Raw genomic sequence first — 17,876 nt, 5'->3', positions numbered from 1 at the left:
AATACGGAGTGATCTAAGATCGCCATTACTTTGATATCCGACTTCTTATTATCGTTTGTTATCATTCTTGTTAGCTTGAAACCCCCTTTTTGCCCCCACTTCACTTTCTTAAGCTCTGGGCTCTCTCACCCTCGCAACTCTTATTCTCTCCAGGGTCCCACCAGGGAGTTTATACCGTTTCTTTCTACAAGAGAATCTGTTGATCAGTCGACACCCCTTTTTTTCCTCCCTGGCGCTTAAGCTTCAGCTTCCGGGGTTCCGTGCTCTTGCCCCTTGCCATTCGGCTCGTGTCGCCCCCCCGAACGTGACCCCTCTGATGAGTCTCGATCCCTACACCAGTCATGTCGCAAGTTCCGCGAGGGACTGATGAAAGCTCGCCGACTTCGTCTAAAAATCAGACTGGCTATTCTGTCAATAACGGCCTCATCCCGCGGGATTATTTAGCTCGATCTGATCAACGCCCCGGACCTGCTCCTGGTTCCCGACATATCACACCTTCCCCGTTGCATACAAGTTCCCTACCTCAGTCGTACCGTGTCGAAGGATCTGCGTCACAGAGCCCTCTTTCTCCGAAATCCAACCCTTCCTCCCAGAATCGGTCGCCAGTCACTCGCGCGGCTAATGCGCAATACCCTGCGCCACCATTCAGCCCTGGTCAGAGCATGTCGCAATCACCTGAAATGGTAGGAACAGAGTCGGCAAATGTCAGCGGCCGGCCTGGCGAAAGCAGTATGACAAAATCATCCCGTGCGCCAGAGCCCGATCGATCTGCTTCTTCGTCCGTCAGCTCTATACACTCGATGCCAGGAGATCGCGCACCCCATCGTGTCATCCCTCGCACCTCATCGATCGACTCTGCTATTTCATCCCTGTCCTCGAATTCTCAGAAATCTACATTTGATCCGAATGCTCTGAGTTCAGCCGATATTAACAATCTCATCAACGCCGCTGGGTCTGCCGAGGCTGTGATCGTGCACCTATTGAAAGAGAAACATCAAGCGGCTTCGCAGAACGCGCAACTTTGGAAATTGGTTGATAAACAAAGAACTTTGATCCTCGGCCTTAACAAGGATCTAGAGCGTGCTTTTCAAGAGAAGGATAAATATCGGAAAAAGCTCAAAGATATACAAGACGCGCCGCCATTCCCCGTTGCTGAGCTCTCGACCTCTATGGCCGCGCCAAGTAGTGACAAAGAGAATGTGTCGCGCAAACCTGATCAACCATCGATTGTACCACCATCTGAAATCTCTCGACGGGGCTTTGAAAACACCACAAGCCCGGTCTCCCCCACAGATATCCCATCTCCAATAGGAGACGGAAAGAGCAGGTTTCCCCATCCAAACCGCAGGCCACCGCCTGCGCCTCTGAATCTACGACAAGGAGACAATAAAAGAGCATCTTCAGCTTCTGATTCTGATCCTGATTCCGATTCCGATTACGGCGACACCGAAGATATAAATGGAATTCCGAGTGCGGGCCGCGGACGGCGAAAGACGAGAGAGCAGGACGACCAAGACCGCGAAGCTACATTACAGAAGGATATGCTTGCCTCTACCGGTTCTGCGGGACCACTCCAAGCAGCATCCTCTAATAGCTCCCGAGACACAGCAACGTGTAGCCCGGAAACGGTACCCAGGGAGCTTTCTACGAGATCACCACCGAATGTGGGTGATTCTAACTCACTGGGGTCGCTTTTGGGCTCTCGACCGCCTCCCGCTTCGTCCTTTGGCGGGCGCTCCATCGTCGCCATGCCCATGAGCCCCGGGCTGCCTTTGAGTCCCAGACCAGAAGATCGACCTATCAATTCCCCCATGCCTCGCATGCCACGAGATGCATCCACTTCCGTTGCAGCCGGGTATCAAGCCCCAGGATTGCCGCTCTCGCCTAGAATGGCCAATCACCCTATGGGCTTTGCTCCTATCCCTTCGGGACGTCCCAGTGGCCCTATACCATCAATTGACCCCACTGTCATGATTGACAGTCCAAGATCCGCAACTTTCCCCGACAATCAAATTTACCGAGGATTGATGTCTGATGAATATCAAGGTCTACTTTTGCCTCCTAATGCCCTTCCTTTGGTTCAAGTCAGAGTATCTTCGTCGCGCCTTCGTCCCTCTCGAAACAGCTATATGGCATCCAAGCCTCTGGACGAGGAGCCTGTTTTCACTCTCAGTGTGATCCTTCGATCAGAGATGTCAGAGCTATGGCGAGTTGAAAAGGTCATTGGTGCCTTGCCGCAGCTGGATCAGAGAGTTCGACAATCTTGTCCGCTCCCTGCAAAACTACCAGATCGAAATATTTTCAGTGGACACTCCCCTGCGAAGATTGACTTGAGACGTGCCGCACTAAATGCATATTTTGACAGACTTCTGGACACGCCAGTGGACGAGAATGCCGCTCTAGCTATCTGCCAATTTCTGACAAGTGATGCCATCGAGCCTCGAGACGACGAGACAAGTATACTGAAAGGACTCACCCAAACAAGGCCTGATATGCCACGTGGGCCCGACGGAAAGCCTCAAAAGGAAGGTTATTTGACCAAACGAGGCAAGAACTTCGGTGGCTGGAAAGCGAGATATTTTGTTCTCGACGGCCCAGAGCTGAGATACTACGAATCTCCGGGTGGTCCGCACATGGGTACTATCAAACTTCATCATGCCCAGATTGGCAAGCAGTCACCAAAACCCACCGAGACTGCTCCACCTACCGGGGGCGAGGAAGACTCTGACAACCAGTATCGCCATGCATTTTTGGTTCTGGAACCGAAGAAAAAAGATTCCTCGGCACTTGTTCGGCATGTTCTTTGCGCCGAAAGCGATGAGGAGCGCGATACATGGGTCGATGCTCTCATGGAGTATGTTGAGAGTGCTTCTTCCGAGAATGAGGGACGCGGCAGCATATCATCCAAGAGTCAACCTCAGTCTCAAGACGAATCCCAGACTCCGCAAAAGCAACTTCTCTCGGGAACCGAGACCAAATCTAAAATCTTCAATGGAAGCAAGAGATCCGGCCGTGGAGTTGACAGTCCCGACCAAGATCTAGGGGGTGTGCAGGGGTTCAGCTTTGAGGATGCAGTGCAAGCTGATCCTCCCACCATTGGTTCCACTCTGGAGCAAGCTCCCCGATCCCCACGAATCCCGGCTTTGGCGACTGAATACAGGGACATGTCTTCTCCCGATCAAGCAATGCAGTCTCCCAGACTGATTTCTAGACCCACAAACGGCACAGTCATCCAGGACGTGGAAGCCTGGGGCAACAAGGCAAAAACGTCGACAAAAGAAAAGAAACGCAGTATCTGGGGTTTCCGCACTAGATCCTCCTTTGATCTTGCCACTCAGACCAGCAGCGATACATTAGTAGCAAGCAACAATGTTGAGAGGACAGGTCCTGTCAGACCTGTATTTGGTATACCCCTGGCCGAGGCTGTTCACGATTGTGGGCCACCAGGGATTAATGTGGAGCTGCCTGCAGTAGTTTATCGTTGCATTGAATATCTCCATGCCAAGGAAGCAGCCTTGGAGGAAGGAATCTTCCGTCTGAGCGGTTCCAATGTGGTGATCAAAGCTTTGAAAGAACGTTTCAACACTGAAGGTGATGTTGATTTCGTGTCTGGAGATCAGTACTACGACATCCATGCCGTGGCTTCTCTATTCAAGCAATACCTTCGAGAGCTTCCGACGACCGTCTTGACCCGGGAACTTCATTTGGACTTCCTTCGCGTTCTCGGTATGTACACATTCGATTTTTGTATTTTATCACCCTGCTAACCTTACTAAACAGAACTTGACGATCGCCAAAAGAAGGTCGCTGCCTTTAACTCCTTGGTGCACAGACTGCCCAGTCCCAATCTAGCACTGTTACGGGCTCTATCGCAGTTCTTGATCGAGATTGTTAACAATTCTGATGTGAACAAGATGACGGTCAGGAATGTGGGCATTGTCTTTGCCCCAACTCTCAATATTCCGGCGCCGGTATTCTCGATGTTCCTCACAGATTACGACAGTATCTTTGGCGATAATGATTCGAGGGTTGCTAAGCCTATGGAACTGACAGTTGAAAGCAATCTGTCGCCCGATGACATTCGTTCCCCACGTCATCAGATGTTCTCAGATCTCCCTACACCTTCGTACCAGCAGACTTCGTTCCGAACCGCTGGTGATGGGAACGGTCCTTCTGATAGTGCCAGAACACATCATGACACCGGTTTCACCCCAATTCAACCTAGCTATGACCAACCGACGTCCAGACATGAGCAGTACAACCAACCTCCGGGTGCCGGCGCTCCCTATTCTTCTTTGAATGGCATGTTGGTGCCTAGCTCAGAGGACACTCGCTCGACAAAGACGAAGCGACGGGAGAGTTCCATGCTCTTTATGGATGGTAAGACCCAATCAATTGATCTTTCTGAGCCTGTACTAATCTATTCTATGAAGACCCTTCCTTCTACCAGGGCAATTGAATTATGATACACTTCGCACTAGTCTTTTCTTTTTTTCACTTCTGATTCTGGCCCAGTGGTCATGCCGCTCTTGTCCGGAAAAATTACGACTTGCACGACCGCAGAATGATGACTTTAACCCGCTTGGCAATCTCAGCCATCAAAGTCTCGAGGGAATGTTTAATGATAATGGTAACCAAGATGCGGTTGCACACCAAATTTGATGGGTTGTCCATCTTGGAGTTGAGAGTCCACCATGCTATGGTCAGCAACTTTGACCGTCGTTATACCCCCTTCTTTTTTCTTCTTTCTCTTCATTTTCCCATTCCTCACCTTTATTTCCTCTCCTTCATACTTCAGCGCTTCCACTTGGGCTTGATGTCCATATGTTATTATCTGCTCTCAATTATCTGGAAATTTGGTGGTCCACGGCTACGCGATATTGGAGGCTGGGTGGCATAATTTGCCGATTTATTTTTTTACAATCTACACGACTTGTGGTGGCGGAATACAAATTTCATTTCATCTATATATGTAACATCATTTCCCGTGGCCTCGCTCAATCAGAATCGTCGTGTACTTTCTCCTTTCCAGAGACCCATGAGTTCACCGGTCTCTCTTGTCCAATCTCGGACACCATCCACCAAGGCTTTGGCCATTCCCTTGTTCTTGGATTTGCCATCAGAGGGACCTAGGCCAGTAGGTTTACCACGATCCCCGGTAGCATACTCAGAGCCCATGCTTGGCAGCACATTTTCCCCCGCGCTCAAACTAACAAACAGAGCGAATGGAACGAGCCAAACACACAGCCCAAAGTATGAAGCCACTTCAATGAACGAGGGCATATCCTCGTAATTGACTCCATACGGTTGGCGCCAGTTGTTCGACGGAGGCAAAGGCTTTGAGAAATGGCGGAACCATAGCCAGTGGTTGAGACCGACTAGCAGGCAGGAGAGGAGGAAAAGAGGATCAGATAGTTTCACGATGGGGAATCGGCGCAGATTGCTGGCGTAGATTAAATGCGAAGCAATGCTCAACACAGATAGTGACACAGGGAACCGGTCGATTATCATAAGCAGAACTTGGACCGCGATGATGCCGTAGATCAGACGTGTCAGCACTCGGCGGGCAAGAACCGTGTGTTCTTCCACAAGCTCGGATAGATAGTAGAGACCCGAAGCTGAAATTTCAATAAAGTCAGCTTTCTATTGTTGTTAGGATTCCATGTCTCGCTCCGTACCTATGGCCAAGGTGAGAAAGGCAAACCCGACAACCACCCCGAAATATCCAACTAGCGGTAGAATCCACATGATGCCCAGTAATGCAGAGCTGTCAAATGGTGGCGTTGAAAAGTAATGCAGAAGGTTAATTCAGCCTCAAGAGAGATTCGAGATGCAATCGGAGAAACGTGGACGTTTTGGGGTACGGATGCCTCAGGCAGCACCACCAAAAATATAATTTAATGATTTTCCAAACTTACAACTTACAACGCAACTTGCACATTCTATACCACACACCATGTCGCGCCCTGAAGATATCCTGTATGACAGCCTGACTCTACTCCACACATATTGAAGAGTTAAAAAAAAACTAATCCCACATGTGGAAAACTCCAGCCCACCGGACTTGTTCTACAATGACAATGAATCCCGAAAGTATACGAAGTCCTCGCGAATTCGCAACATTCAAGCTAGCATGACCAGTCGCGCACTTGAACTTCTCGACCTCAAATCCCCATCTTTCATCCTCGATCTCGGCTGCGGCTCCGGTCTCTCCGGCGAAATGCTATCGGAAGTTGCGCCTGAAGACGGTGGCCCACACACATGGATCGGAATGGATATTTCACCCAGCATGCTGGACGTGGCTTTACAACGGGACGTAGAAGGCGATCTATTCCTTGCAGATATCGGACAAGGCGTTCCGTTCCGACCTGGCACATTCGACGCCGCAATCAGCATCAGTGCAATCCAGTGGCTGTGTAATGCGGAAACCAGCGATGTTAGTCCTGAGGGTCGTCTGCGACGCTTCTTCGAAGGCCTGTATGCCAGTCTTCGTCGGGGTGGACGTGCTGTTTGTCAGTTCTACCCGAAGAATGATGTCCAGCGGAGTATGATCAGTGGAGCTGCAATCAAAGCTGGCTTTGGTGCGGGTATCCTTGAAGATGATCCTGGCACTAAGAGCAGCAAGTTGTATCTTGTCCTGACTGTTGGTGGTGGTGGCTTGACTGGTGATATCACTGGTGTTGTGAATGGCATGGATGATGTTAGTGTCTTGGATGCGAGACGGAAGGCTGCGGAGATCAATCATGCTCGTGGACCCCCGAGGAAGGGAGACAAGGCTTGGATCTTGAACAAAAAGGAGCAGATGGCGAAGAAGGGTAAGGTCGTCAAGGCTACCTCGAAATACACTGGCCGCAAACGACGAATCGCTTTCTGAGTAAACTGCTTTGGTTTACGGATGCCATTTGTCTTTGATGGATTCGATCAAAAAGAGAAGGAAAAAAAGAGAAAAAGCCTGGATGAAAAGAGCATTCAAATCACCTGCATTCCCCTTCAAGTACATAATGTTCACCCATTTTGTCAGTGTATGCGCATTCCCTTGGGCGTTATCTACATGTCTAAATCGGAATTTGATCACAGGCTTGTCGAGAGGTGCTCATGGACGTCACCTACAAGTTTGACTCGGGTCAAATCCGTCGATTATGAGGTGCCTACTAGAGGCCTCGTAAAGGGTTGGAGGTTTGGAGGTTGAGCTCTCTATCTTCTGGGCACCGTGATATGAAGTTGGTCCATTGGAGAATCATGGCCTTCTTTGATGTTGATACCCAAAAATTAATGCAATGAATGTCCACGTTATGATCACAAAAGAAAAAGTGTCTATTGCTATAATTTGCCGGGGAACGTTTCGAGCTAAATTGAAAGGAAAGATAATACATCAAATGAGGACCACACCGACCAATTCAGGTGTGCAGAGCACATTCCAAAAATCAGCAGGCAGCATCCTCAATCGTAGCGGTAGGTATATTGGAGCGCGGGTGATTCCAAAATTTACAGAGACGCCTCCATCTTGTCCAAAACAGCCCGAGTGAACTCGTGAGTGGTAGCCTGACCACCCATATCGCGGGTCATAGTGCGGCTAAAAAAGAAAGTTAGCTTGCTTTTTTTTTTCCTATAAAAAAAAAAGGTCTTGGTCCACTCACCCTTCACCGATAACATCGTAGACAGCCTTGGAAATGCGGTTGGCGTGATCATCGAGACCAAGGTGGCGCAGAAGCATGGAGCCAGACAGAATCATAGCACTGGGGTTGGCCTGATCCTTTCCCTTGATGTCAAGACCGACGTGACGGCAGCCAGGCTCGAAGACAGCAACGTCACGGCCCATGTTGCAACCGGGGACAACACCGGGTCCACCAACGAGGGCAGCGCCGACGTTGGACAGAATGCCACCGTAAAGGTTAGGCATGACCATAACGTCAAACTGCTGGGGACGGGACACAGCCTGCATGGAAGCGTTGTCGACAATCATGTCCTCCACCGCCAGGGTGGGGTACTCCTCAGCGACCTTGTGGAATGTGCTGCGGAAGAGACCATCGGCCAACTTCATGATGTTGGCCTTGTGAATGCAGGTAACCTTCTTGCGGTTGTTGGCAAGGGCGAAGCTGAAAGCGAATCTGGCGATACGCTCGGACTTGGCGCGGGTGATGATCTTGAGGGACTCAACAACACCGTTGACGGACTGGTGCTCGAGGCCGGAGTACTCTCCCTCGGTGTTCTCACGGATGATGCAGAGGTCAACATTCTTGTGGCGAGTGTTGTAACCGGGGATGTTCTTGATCAGAGAGATGGAGGCGTAGATGTCCAGCTCCTGACGCAGGGCGACGTTGAAGGACTGGTGGCCAGAGCGCTCAATGGGAGTGTGGAGGATACCCTTGAGACCGAGCTTGTTGCGCTTGAGGGAAGACAGGGACTCGCGGAAAAGCTCCTCGGAGTGCTTGTTACCGGCATCGACACCGCTAACGTCGACCTGCTCCCACTCAATGGGGACGTTGTCGGCCTTGAAGATGGTCTTGACCGATTCGGCGACCTCAGCACCGATACCGTCACCTTGGCAAGTGTTAGTCCGGAACATGCGCGATTCAAGCAAATAATGCGCAAGTTTATGTGAGGCCTACCAGGAATGAGGGTCACGGTGTACTTGCCACCATACTTGGTGGGCTTGAAGATGTCCGACTGAATGCTGGCGAAGGCTGCGCAAATTGGTTAGTGAGAATTTCGAGACGGTGCAAACATCAATGGCATACTTCTGGCGGGAATAGAGCGACCGAGAGAAGAAGCTCCGGAAGCGCTGCGGAGCAGAGTCTATAGAGAGCAAGAGATTAGCGAAAGCCAGCTGGCGTGAAATGGACAATGGCGGAAACACGGAACGGGAAAAAGCAAATATGGGAAGACTTACCCGAGCAGGCTGTGCCGTTCTGGAGAACATTTTCAAGGAGTTAAACAAAGAAATTGGGACAGAATCACGAATCACCAAATTCGAGGGGGTTGGAAAAGGGAACAGTGAAAACGGGAAAAAAAGCCTCCGGATGGGCTCGGCATCGATGTGGTTAGCGCCGGCCCGATCTTATCTGAATGGATACTCTCCTACAACTTCACAAAGAAATAGATCAACTCGACATTCTTATTCATTGAATTCCCCGGATGTTCAACTTCTTTCGCCAATTCTTATTCATATCCTCTTCCGGTCCTCGAAGATCACAACCCCAAGCTCAGTGGTCAGCTCAAACAAAAGATATCCACGACGTTAACTAATATATACTCTAGCTTAATTAAATTTGGCGTATTAGCCTATTTGTCTGTCAAAGCATCGAATATGATGGCTAAACCTAGATCATCTCGACACGAGACCTCAGTTCATTATTGGAGTGGCATATGGACATCGGTCAATAAGAACCCTATTCAGAATGGGCAACCTCGAACAGCACCTCTATTCGGGCTGATGTCGGTCGACAAAGAGCTCTATTCAGAATCATGCCTCTATTCAGAATAAACGGGTTCCTCGAACTCATGCCCAAGATACTCTTCCCAATAACGAGACTACTATTGAACCGGCGATGATACCTGCAGTCTTCGTGGATATATAAACCTCATTACAGTTCGTCTTCTTTGGTTCTTTTTTCCAGACATCTCCATCATCGAGCTCTCTCAGTATTTGTCTCTCGCTCTTCAAACCGATCTTCCAATTCCAAACCCCAGGTTTCTCCGCCAACAATCAAGATGAAGGTCACCTCCGTTCTCGTCGCTGTTCTCGCTGCTGGCACTGTCCAGGCCGCCGCTCTTGCACGTGGTCCCGGCGAGACTCTTCCCAAGTGGTGTGGCCACATCGGCCAGGGTTGCAAGCGAACCGCCGATGCCTCCGTCGATGTCAAGCGCTCCGCCGACGCCCTCGCCGAGGCCATGGCCAGAAACTTGCCTATGGTTCTTCAGAAGTGGTGTGGTCATATTGGCCAGGGCTGCTACAAGGCCAAGCGTGCCGCCGATGCCGTCGATGAGGTCAAGCGTACCAGCGATGCTCTCGCCCATGCCATGGCTGCTCTCGAGGAAGAGGATGATGAGTAAAGGTACGTCACAGTCTCGTCTATTCTATGTATGGAATAAATTGACTGACTTTTGCTAGCGTCTCCTTTACTTTGAGCTCCGTGGTGCTGCATGTATCAACAGAGATTGCTCGATCAATCTCTTTTCGATTACCGATATGCACACCATCAACTACTTTTTCCATATGAAATATCTCAAGGAAGTCCGGTTGGCATGCGATGGATACGTTATGAAAATTCCAATGGCGAACACTCTTTTATCTTCACCATTGGTTATGGCATTGATTTCTGGTAAATCATGATTTGAATTGTGGGGGTTTCTGGGTCGTTACTCAAAGAAATATGTATCTAGAATCAGAGAAATCCATCCCCTTTTGACACAACACTTCTTCTATCCAGAATCTCTAAGGCAAGCTATTCCGCTCAGGTCGCTAAGTTTGATATATATTTCTTACGCGGGGAGGGAGCCTTTATAACTTAGTTAGTATATTTATTTTATACTAACCGGGGCATGTACAACAGAGGCAAAGAAAAGGGCAGCAAGAACCACAATCATGGGGAAATATATACATAAGGAATTCGTTTCAATAGAAGTAATTCTGACATTATTAATGGTGATATACACCACAGCTAGGGTAATATCGTCCCATCTCTTGAAATGCGCCATACTGTGATTCCATTGGAGCAGCTCTTGTCATCTCCCACCACTGCTGACCTTGATACACTGGGTCCTTTGACCCAGCGTACGTTTCACCAGTGGTGGGCTCTTTAGGGAGGTGAGAGGCCTGGTTGGCAGCGTTTTCGTAACCAGATACCATGTAAGGTTCCGCATCAGCACAGACATTTCCATCTGCACTGTCGTCCATGGCAGAATCATTCATGGCAAAGTCCCCAGCACTGGCTTCATGTCCAAATTGCGAGTAGAGCTGCCATGTTTGGATCAACCGCTCTCTCTGCTCTGCATCGGCATTCTCAAAAAGGGCGAGCTGGTCTTGAGTAAGGGTGTTTGGGTCAAGGCCGTGATGCCTTAGAACATCAATGCTCGAGGGCTCTGTGTGTTGGGCGACTCTGTGAGCCGAGTGGTGATAGTGTTGGGTAATGCTGTATGCAATCTGTGGCGCTTGAGATGGTACAATGGTCTCTCTAGGAGCGGGATGCAGCTGTGTCATACTCATTTGTCTATCAAACAGAGCTGAAAGTTCGTCTTGCACTTTCGAGTCGCTTTCCGAAGCAGACATACCGCACTATATACAACACCTGGTCAGGTTTCTTGGCGTAGTAAGATCACAATGAGCACGATCTACCTGTTTACAGTGGGGGTTCTCGATAAAAGCTGCAAGTGCATTTGAGATATCGGAGACGTGCCCGCAGTGCGGGCACTGATGTAGTATGGAGGAAGACATGGCGGGGGTGGAAATTCTGTTTAGCTCAACAATATCCGAACGAATAGAAAATGTCGAAGCTCGATCCAGATGTCTGTTCCATGTAAAACTGACTAGAGGAAAGAATTTAAAGCGTTGTGTTTTTTTATTATTTAGGTCGAGGGGCAAAGATGCCCAAGTGCTTGTTCGGTTGGGCTGCAGTCCGAGGGGCCACTAGAAGAGGATCATATGTTATACTGCATCTCATGTCTATAACATACCCATAATGAGCCCGTAAGATCTCCCTTTTGTGTCCATAATATACACAATACTACAAGGTACTCAAGTAGTACCTTTAAAACTTGTAGAGAGGACATACAAACCAAAGTACTGATTAGGTATTATCTTGAGGTCATGTGACTTGAAGCTCTGCCAGGCAACCCCGTGACGCGACAGCGTCACTGCTTAGTGCCTAGGAACCTCCGTTATCATCCCCAGAGCTTCCAACCTCACCCTACCTATCCATAGTCACCTCCAACCCGCTCATTCTCCTCCCTTATCTGTCCAATATACAGATCAACTCTTTCGACCTACCCACAGTGACGTCTGTTGTCCTTGAACCTCACCGCATCGCATCCTCACCAAAATCATGGTCAGTCAGCTTCGAATCTACAAAATATGCCATATTGTATCCCAATCAAGCTAACAGAGTGATTATTCAGACGTCAATCGGCACAGGCTACGATCTCTCCAACTCGGTGTTCTCGCCAGACGGCCGGAATTTCCAGGTACACCGTGAACGAGCCACGAAACTCAGCTTCACATTGCTGACAATTCCATCTAGGTCGAATATGCCGTCAAAGCAGTAGAAAACGGTGGTACCGCAGTCGGAATCAGATGCAAGGATGGTGTAGTGTTGGCAGTTGAGAAGATCATCACGAGCAAGCTCCTAAAGCCAGGCGCGAACAAAAGAATCGCAACAGTCGATCGCCATGTCGGAATTGTGAGATGCCATTTCCATTTTATTCAGATCGCCTCTCCCCAACGCAATGTGCTTCCATCGAAACCATGCTACCAGGGAAAGGCTTCAAAGTGCCCGTTGCTAATCTGCCTTCTTTCTATCAATCCAGGTATCCGCTGGACTTGTCCCCGACGGTCGTCACTTTGTTTCCAGAGCTAGAGATGAGGCATCCTCCTGGAGAGGTACATACAAAGGTCCCATTCCGACCTCTGCGCTTGCCAATCGCTTGGGTGGTTACGTGCAGGCCTACACCCTCTATTCCAGCGTACGGCCATTTGGTGTGACTGCTATTGTTGGCGGGTGGGATACTGAGGCGGAGGTTCCAGTTGATGGACAGGTCGGCGCTGGACCCAAGTCCGGTTCTGGTGGAAAGGTTGAAGGTGCCAAGGCCGGAGGTCCTGGCCTATACATGATTGAGCCTAGTGGACTGTACTGGGTATGTTGCGATCTGTATCTGTGTGTATTTGGTTGGATATATGCTGACAAAAAGTAGGGATACTACGGTGCTGCTACTGGCAAGGGACGACAGGCTGCCAAAGCTGAACTCGAGAAACTAGATCTGACCTCGGGTACTCTGTCTTTGGCAGATGGTGTGAAGGAAGCTGCCCGTATCATCTACGTTGCCCACGAGGACAGCAAGGATAAGGACTTCGAACTCGAGATGACATGGATCAGCTCGGTTGATGGGCCAACCAAGGGCCGCCATGAGGAAGTGCCCAAGGAGCTCCTCGAGGAAGCAGAGAAAGCAGCAAAGCGTTCTCTGGAAGGGGACGATGAAGAAGAGGAGGATAAGGGTCAAGGTGAACAGATGGAAGAGTGAACATGTAATAGATTATGCTCCCAAAGAATAATGGTTCTGTGAAGGTGTTTCCTTTCATATTCCAATGAAAACCAATCTACCACGAAGGCCCAAGTTTTAGTTCCAAAAAGCCGCACCAAATATGTTAGAGGGTTCCAACGTAGCCCTCAACCCCCAAAAGATATAATATCCAATCTATCGCAAGAATTACAAAATCTTGCCCTCAGACCACTCCTTCCTCTTCAAACCCAACTCCACAGCAGCACTACCCCAGTCCTCACCATGGTTGTGCATACCACTGTTTCCGAGACCAGCCCGTTCTAATCCCTGCTGCTCCGTCAGAACAGTGAGCAATCCAAAGATGACAGGAACACCAGAATCAAGCTGCACACGCATGAGCCCGTGGCTGACAGCGTCAGCGATATATTCAAAGTGCATCGTAGCGCCCTTGATGAGGACACCGATGGCAATGATAGCATCGAAAGGCTTCTTAGAGCTTGTGGACTCGGTTGAGCCGGACACTTCGGTGGGCGATGCCAGGAGGTCGGTGGCGCTGATGCCCTCGCCGGAGGAGTTGGCCTGGAGCTGGGAAGCGGCATAGAGGCTGTAAAGAAAGTGTTAGTTGAAGCTATGTGGGAGCTATGATAGCTATAGGATATGTGATCATGTCGTCCACTCACCGTTGCACTGCGAGAGGCAGCTCGTAACTGCCTGGAACTGTCTGAACTGTGATGTTTTCCGCCTTCACGCCGGCTGCGAGGAGGTTCTTCTTTGCTCCTGACACTAGTTGTTCGATGATGACTGTGTTCCACCTGGCGTGGACGATTGCAACGCGGAGCTCAGAGCCTGTTGTAAAGTCGGTATTAGCTAGGGAGTTTCCCCGAGGGCTGTTGTTTGCTTTTACCATCGTGGGTCTGGGCAGCGCCGGGGCCTTTGATAGAAGTCATTGTATTGAATGGGATGGTTAGACTAAAGAAAGAGAGAAGATGTTTGGGGATTGGGAGAATTGAGCTTGACAAATGTTTATGAATCAGAAGAGCTTGAGGGGCGAAATCCCTCGGTCCCGCATTTGGCGGGGGAAGGCGGAATGTCAACACCGAACACGGCAGTTGAGCGCAATTGGCTTAGAATGGTTCTATGACATACGTTCAATTTGGTTTATGCAAGGGCATGCATTCTTTATGCTAAGCTATAGGCAATGAGCCCAGAAAAGGGAGATAAAAAAAACAAAACGAGATTCCATTGTCCCGAAGCTCAAAACACCTAATGATAAAAAGATGACCAGATCATGAGAATCATCTAACCTCGCGCTAAAGAAACATTTACTCCACAGTGACCGACTTGGCCAGGTTACGAGGGAAATCGACATTCAGTCCCTCGCCAACGGCAAGCCAGTATGAGATGAGCTGCAATGGGATGACATTGAGCAGACCCTGGAGGCAATCCACAGTCTTGGGCACGTTGATCTTTTCGGTCAGGGCGGACGAGAACTCGGGATCATCGTCGTTGCAAATAACAATGGGGCGACCACCACGAGCAATAACTTGCTGGTAAGCGTTCAAGGACTTGGTGAACAAGTTGTCACGGGTGAGGATCATGATAATGGGGAGGTTCTCGTCAACGAGAGCCAAGACACCGTGCTTCAATTCACCAGACATGACAGCTTCGCAGTGGAGGTATGAGATTTCCTTGATCTTCAGAGCACCCTCGAGGGCAGTGGGGAATTGAGCACCACGGCCCAACAGCAGCAAGCTCTTCTGGTTCTTGAAGGACTGGGCGCATAGCTCCTTGATCGGATCGTTGAGCTTCAAGATCTGCTTGAACTGCTCAGAGATATGTCCAAGGCCCTCCATGATCTCCTCTCGTCTCTCCTGCTTAGAGGCACGATCTTCACTCAGTGACAAAGCGAACATGACCATGGCCACAAACTGAGAGGTGTATGCCTTGGTCGAGGCCACACCGATCTCGGGACCAGCGTTGATGTGCACACCACAGTGGGTGAGGAGAGAGATGGAAGATCCGACAACGTTGACACAACCAACGGTCAGGGCGCCACGTTCCAGACAGTAGCGAAGAGCCATCAGGGAATCAGCAGTCTCTCCAGACTGAGAGACAAACACACAGGTATCGTCACGGAACACTGGAGCCTGTCGGTCAAGGAAGTCGGAGGCGAGCTCGACTGCGATAGGAATCTCAGTGAGCTCTTCGAAGATACCACGCACAGCCATGCATGAGTGGTAGCTGGTGCCGCAGGCAATGAAGATGATGCGTCGGCAGCGACGAATAGTCGAGATGTACTGGCGGAGACCACCGAGGGTGACCTTCTTGTTGGTCACATCCAGACGACCTCTCATAGTGTTGACAACAGACTCGGGCTGCTCGAAGATTTCCTTCTGCATGAAGTGATCGAACTTGCCCTTCATGATCTCTTGCAGCTCGAGCTCAATGGTCTGAATGGCACGGACGTTGGAGGTGCCATCATCCTTGGTCAGACGGTGGATGTTGAGTTGTCCCTCGTGAATGTGGGCAATATCGTCATCCTCCAGGTAGAGAACCTTCTTGGTGTGCTCCACAATGGCAGATGGGTCAGAGGACAGGAAGAACTCGACGGGCTGGGGAATGCCATCGTCGGAGAGGAATGCCCGAGACTGGGAGCGGTGCAACAGCGACTTGTCAGGAGGGGCAAGGAGGCTTGTGGCAGACTTCTTGGCAGCCGCATTCTGGGAGGCCTGCTCCGCTGAAAGGACACCATCCTCTGAATATTCAACATCCACGAAATCCACCTTCATCTTCTTGGAGGTCTTCACACCGACGACCAGGGGCGAACCCTTACGGGCAGCAATGACCTCATGGGGGTAGTGGACAGACTTGAGCAGCAAACCAAAGGCACCCTCAAGCTCTTTGATGACTGCCTTGGCCAGGACTGTGAATTCAATGTCGGGGTGTTGGTCGTAAAGGTATTTGGCAAGCTTGGCAATGCACTCAGTATCGGTCTCAGTCTCGAAACGGAAGCCCTTGCTCTCGAGCAGAGCCTTCAATTCCTTATAGTTGGTGATGATACCGTTGTGGACCACGGAGAACTCCCAGTTGGGATCAGAACTATCAACGATGCAATTAGCTCCACAATCCAATCAATATCCATGGATTTTCGGGAACTTACCGGTGGGGGTGGCAGTTCTGGCGGGAGGGAGTGCCGTGGGTAGCCCAACGGGTGTGAGAGATACCGGCGTGGGACTCGAAGGTCTTGGTCATGTCCTCTGAGCTCTGCTCAATGAGTTCCTTCAACTTGGCCACCTTGCCAACTTCCTTGAATGCACAGACTTCATTCTTCTTGTCGCCATCCACGGCCATACCAGCCGAGTCGTAGCCACGGTACTCCAATCTCGAGAGGCCTGGGGGGAAAAATAGTGGTGAGCGGAAAGTTGCAAAGGCTGTCAAGGAAGAACGTTGTATCACTCACCATTTAGCAGTGTGTCAATGATGAATTTGCGGTCCTTCTCGACCAGATAGTTGATGTATCCGAAAATTCCACTAAACAAACTGTGAGTATATCACCTCATTGAGGAAAGTAGAAAACCTACCACATGATGGGCGAAAAAAAAAGAAAAGTGACTGAAAAAAAAAGACAATGGGTATTTGAGGATGGATTGCAGAGGGAAGGATTAAAAGAAAGTAGGAAAGTGATTGAAAACAAGCTGGGTACAGGTGTTTCGTATTTATAGAGGGGGGGCAAAGAGTAGGGGGAGGGGCGGATTATTATTAGCTCTTTCTGCAAGCTTTGATCCAATGAGGGAGGTGCTCGGACCATTTTGGTTCCCAGGGGAATTGTCTCACTTGGCACACAAATACTTTATATATCAAATAGCATGACCACTACTTATAATCCCAATGGTCTCTACGAGTATAGTAACCATCTATAGTCTTTTCAAATGTCAACTTGTAACCTGGTTGGTATATATGATCTTCAAATTGATATTGCCATATGATTCCGATTCAGTTGGATGATTCACGCTAAATCGGAGAAACAAAAACGAGGCGAAGCTCTTGGAAGTCCAGAAAAACATGATGTACGGGGGAGAATCTATAATTATACCTAGTGGCCCGGCACATTCCTTAGTGCACGGAGGATCCCCTGAAAAGGAACCTTGGGAAAGGTTCGACAGACGTTCCACGCTTCTGCACTTATATTTTTTTAACCTATGGGTTCTTATGCCCCTGGACTCGATAACTGGCCTTGTGTATTATTGGTCATTTGTCCGTATATCTTGCCTATCTTTGGTACTCTCGTGAAAACTACCCTTATTGTACGCCTCAGTGGATAAGCTGAGGTCTATGGTTAATTTCTCTACTCCGTACTTCGCATATATATATATCAGCCTCATTTCAGCCTTCGATAAGAGAAGAGGGCTATGCTACCTTATGTACGGAGTAAGTATGATTGACTAGTTATCTAGTAAGCTGGAATATACTGATTGTTCCATCCACGGATACTTGTCGGACTTGCACGAATAAATATTCCACATATATCCTATTCTGTGCATCTTCAAATGTTGTATGTTGTACGGAGTATACTGGACCACACCAAATGCATAGATTTCAGGCTTTGTGCTTTCGTATAACCTGATAGAATCCAATGACGAGATCAATCCCAAGGCCACCTACCA

At 49.4% G+C, this 17,876-nt stretch overlaps 9 protein-coding genes across 9 annotated transcripts; 4 read left to right on the top strand and 5 right to left on the bottom strand.

Moving 5' to 3' along the window:
• Positions 1 to 341: 341 nt before the first annotated feature.
• Positions 342 to 4,459, top strand: N7500_004683 (GTPase-activating protein BEM3; the record flags this gene model as incomplete). The annotated part of the gene is made up of 3 exons (XM_056675828.1): positions 342 to 3,726; positions 3,781 to 4,380; positions 4,434 to 4,459. 3 exons carry the CDS (start codon positions 342 to 344, stop codon positions 4,457 to 4,459), a joined length of 4,011 nt encoding a protein of 1,336 aa, XP_056530828.1.
• Positions 4,460 to 5,001: 542 nt separating this feature from the next.
• Positions 5,002 to 5,748, bottom strand: N7500_004682 (uncharacterized protein; the record flags this gene model as incomplete). Its single annotated transcript, XM_056675827.1, has 2 exons — positions 5,002 to 5,618; positions 5,679 to 5,748. 2 exons carry the CDS (start codon positions 5,746 to 5,748, stop codon positions 5,002 to 5,004), a joined length of 687 nt encoding a protein of 228 aa, XP_056530827.1.
• Positions 5,749 to 5,956: 208 nt separating this feature from the next.
• N7500_004681 (18S rRNA methyltransferase BUD23) lies at positions 5,957 to 6,874 on the top strand (the record flags this gene model as incomplete). Its single annotated transcript, XM_056675826.1, has 2 exons — positions 5,957 to 5,979; positions 6,055 to 6,874. The coding sequence occupies 2 exons, from the start codon at positions 5,957 to 5,959 to the stop codon at positions 6,872 to 6,874; spliced, it is 843 nt and encodes a 280-aa protein (XP_056530826.1).
• Positions 6,875 to 7,485: 611 nt separating this feature from the next.
• On the bottom strand, positions 7,486 to 8,920 carry N7500_004680 (isocitrate dehydrogenase (NAD(+)) IDH1; the record flags this gene model as incomplete). The annotated part of the gene is made up of 5 exons (XM_056675825.1): positions 7,486 to 7,573; positions 7,638 to 8,541; positions 8,610 to 8,684; positions 8,739 to 8,796; positions 8,891 to 8,920. The coding sequence occupies 5 exons, from the start codon at positions 8,918 to 8,920 to the stop codon at positions 7,486 to 7,488; spliced, it is 1,155 nt and encodes a 384-aa protein (XP_056530825.1).
• A 791-nt stretch (positions 8,921 to 9,711) lies between these two features.
• Positions 9,712 to 10,053, top strand: N7500_004679 (mating alpha-pheromone PpgA; the record flags this gene model as incomplete). The annotated part of the gene is made up of 1 exon (XM_056675824.1): positions 9,712 to 10,053. The coding sequence occupies one exon, from the start codon at positions 9,712 to 9,714 to the stop codon at positions 10,051 to 10,053; it is 342 nt and encodes a 113-aa protein (XP_056530824.1).
• A 586-nt stretch (positions 10,054 to 10,639) lies between these two features.
• On the bottom strand, positions 10,640 to 11,434 carry N7500_004678 (uncharacterized protein; the record flags this gene model as incomplete). The annotated part of the gene is made up of 2 exons (XM_056675823.1): positions 10,640 to 11,275; positions 11,336 to 11,434. The coding sequence occupies 2 exons, from the start codon at positions 11,432 to 11,434 to the stop codon at positions 10,640 to 10,642; spliced, it is 735 nt and encodes a 244-aa protein (XP_056530823.1).
• A 607-nt stretch (positions 11,435 to 12,041) lies between these two features.
• Positions 12,042 to 13,233, top strand: N7500_004677 (proteasome core particle subunit alpha 7; the record flags this gene model as incomplete). Its single annotated transcript, XM_056675822.1, has 5 exons — positions 12,042 to 12,044; positions 12,115 to 12,180; positions 12,237 to 12,395; positions 12,523 to 12,849; positions 12,907 to 13,233. 5 exons carry the CDS (start codon positions 12,042 to 12,044, stop codon positions 13,231 to 13,233), a joined length of 882 nt encoding a protein of 293 aa, XP_056530822.1.
• Positions 13,234 to 13,419: 186 nt separating this feature from the next.
• On the bottom strand, positions 13,420 to 14,159 carry N7500_004676 (lumazine synthase RIB4; the record flags this gene model as incomplete). The annotated part of the gene is made up of 3 exons (XM_056675821.1): positions 13,420 to 13,816; positions 13,893 to 14,058; positions 14,117 to 14,159. The coding sequence occupies 3 exons, from the start codon at positions 14,157 to 14,159 to the stop codon at positions 13,420 to 13,422; spliced, it is 606 nt and encodes a 201-aa protein (XP_056530821.1).
• A 375-nt stretch (positions 14,160 to 14,534) lies between these two features.
• On the bottom strand, positions 14,535 to 16,798 carry gfa1 (glutamine--fructose-6-phosphate transaminase (isomerizing) GFA1; the record flags this gene model as incomplete). The annotated part of the gene is made up of 4 exons (XM_056675820.1): positions 14,535 to 16,311; positions 16,373 to 16,604; positions 16,673 to 16,743; positions 16,794 to 16,798. 4 exons carry the CDS (start codon positions 16,796 to 16,798, stop codon positions 14,535 to 14,537), a joined length of 2,085 nt encoding a protein of 694 aa, XP_056530820.1.
• Between the last annotated feature and the right edge of the window lie 1,078 nt (positions 16,799 to 17,876).

The sequence above is a fragment of the Penicillium coprophilum genome (genome assembly GCF_028826855.1).
Source record: "Penicillium coprophilum strain IBT 35676 chromosome Unknown utg000004l_segment0_segment0, whole genome shotgun sequence".
NCBI lineage: Eukaryota > Fungi > Ascomycota > Eurotiomycetes > Eurotiales > Aspergillaceae > Penicillium > Penicillium coprophilum.
Note: the sequence above shows the minus strand (reverse complement) of the source record. Positions and strands in the feature narration are given on the sequence as shown.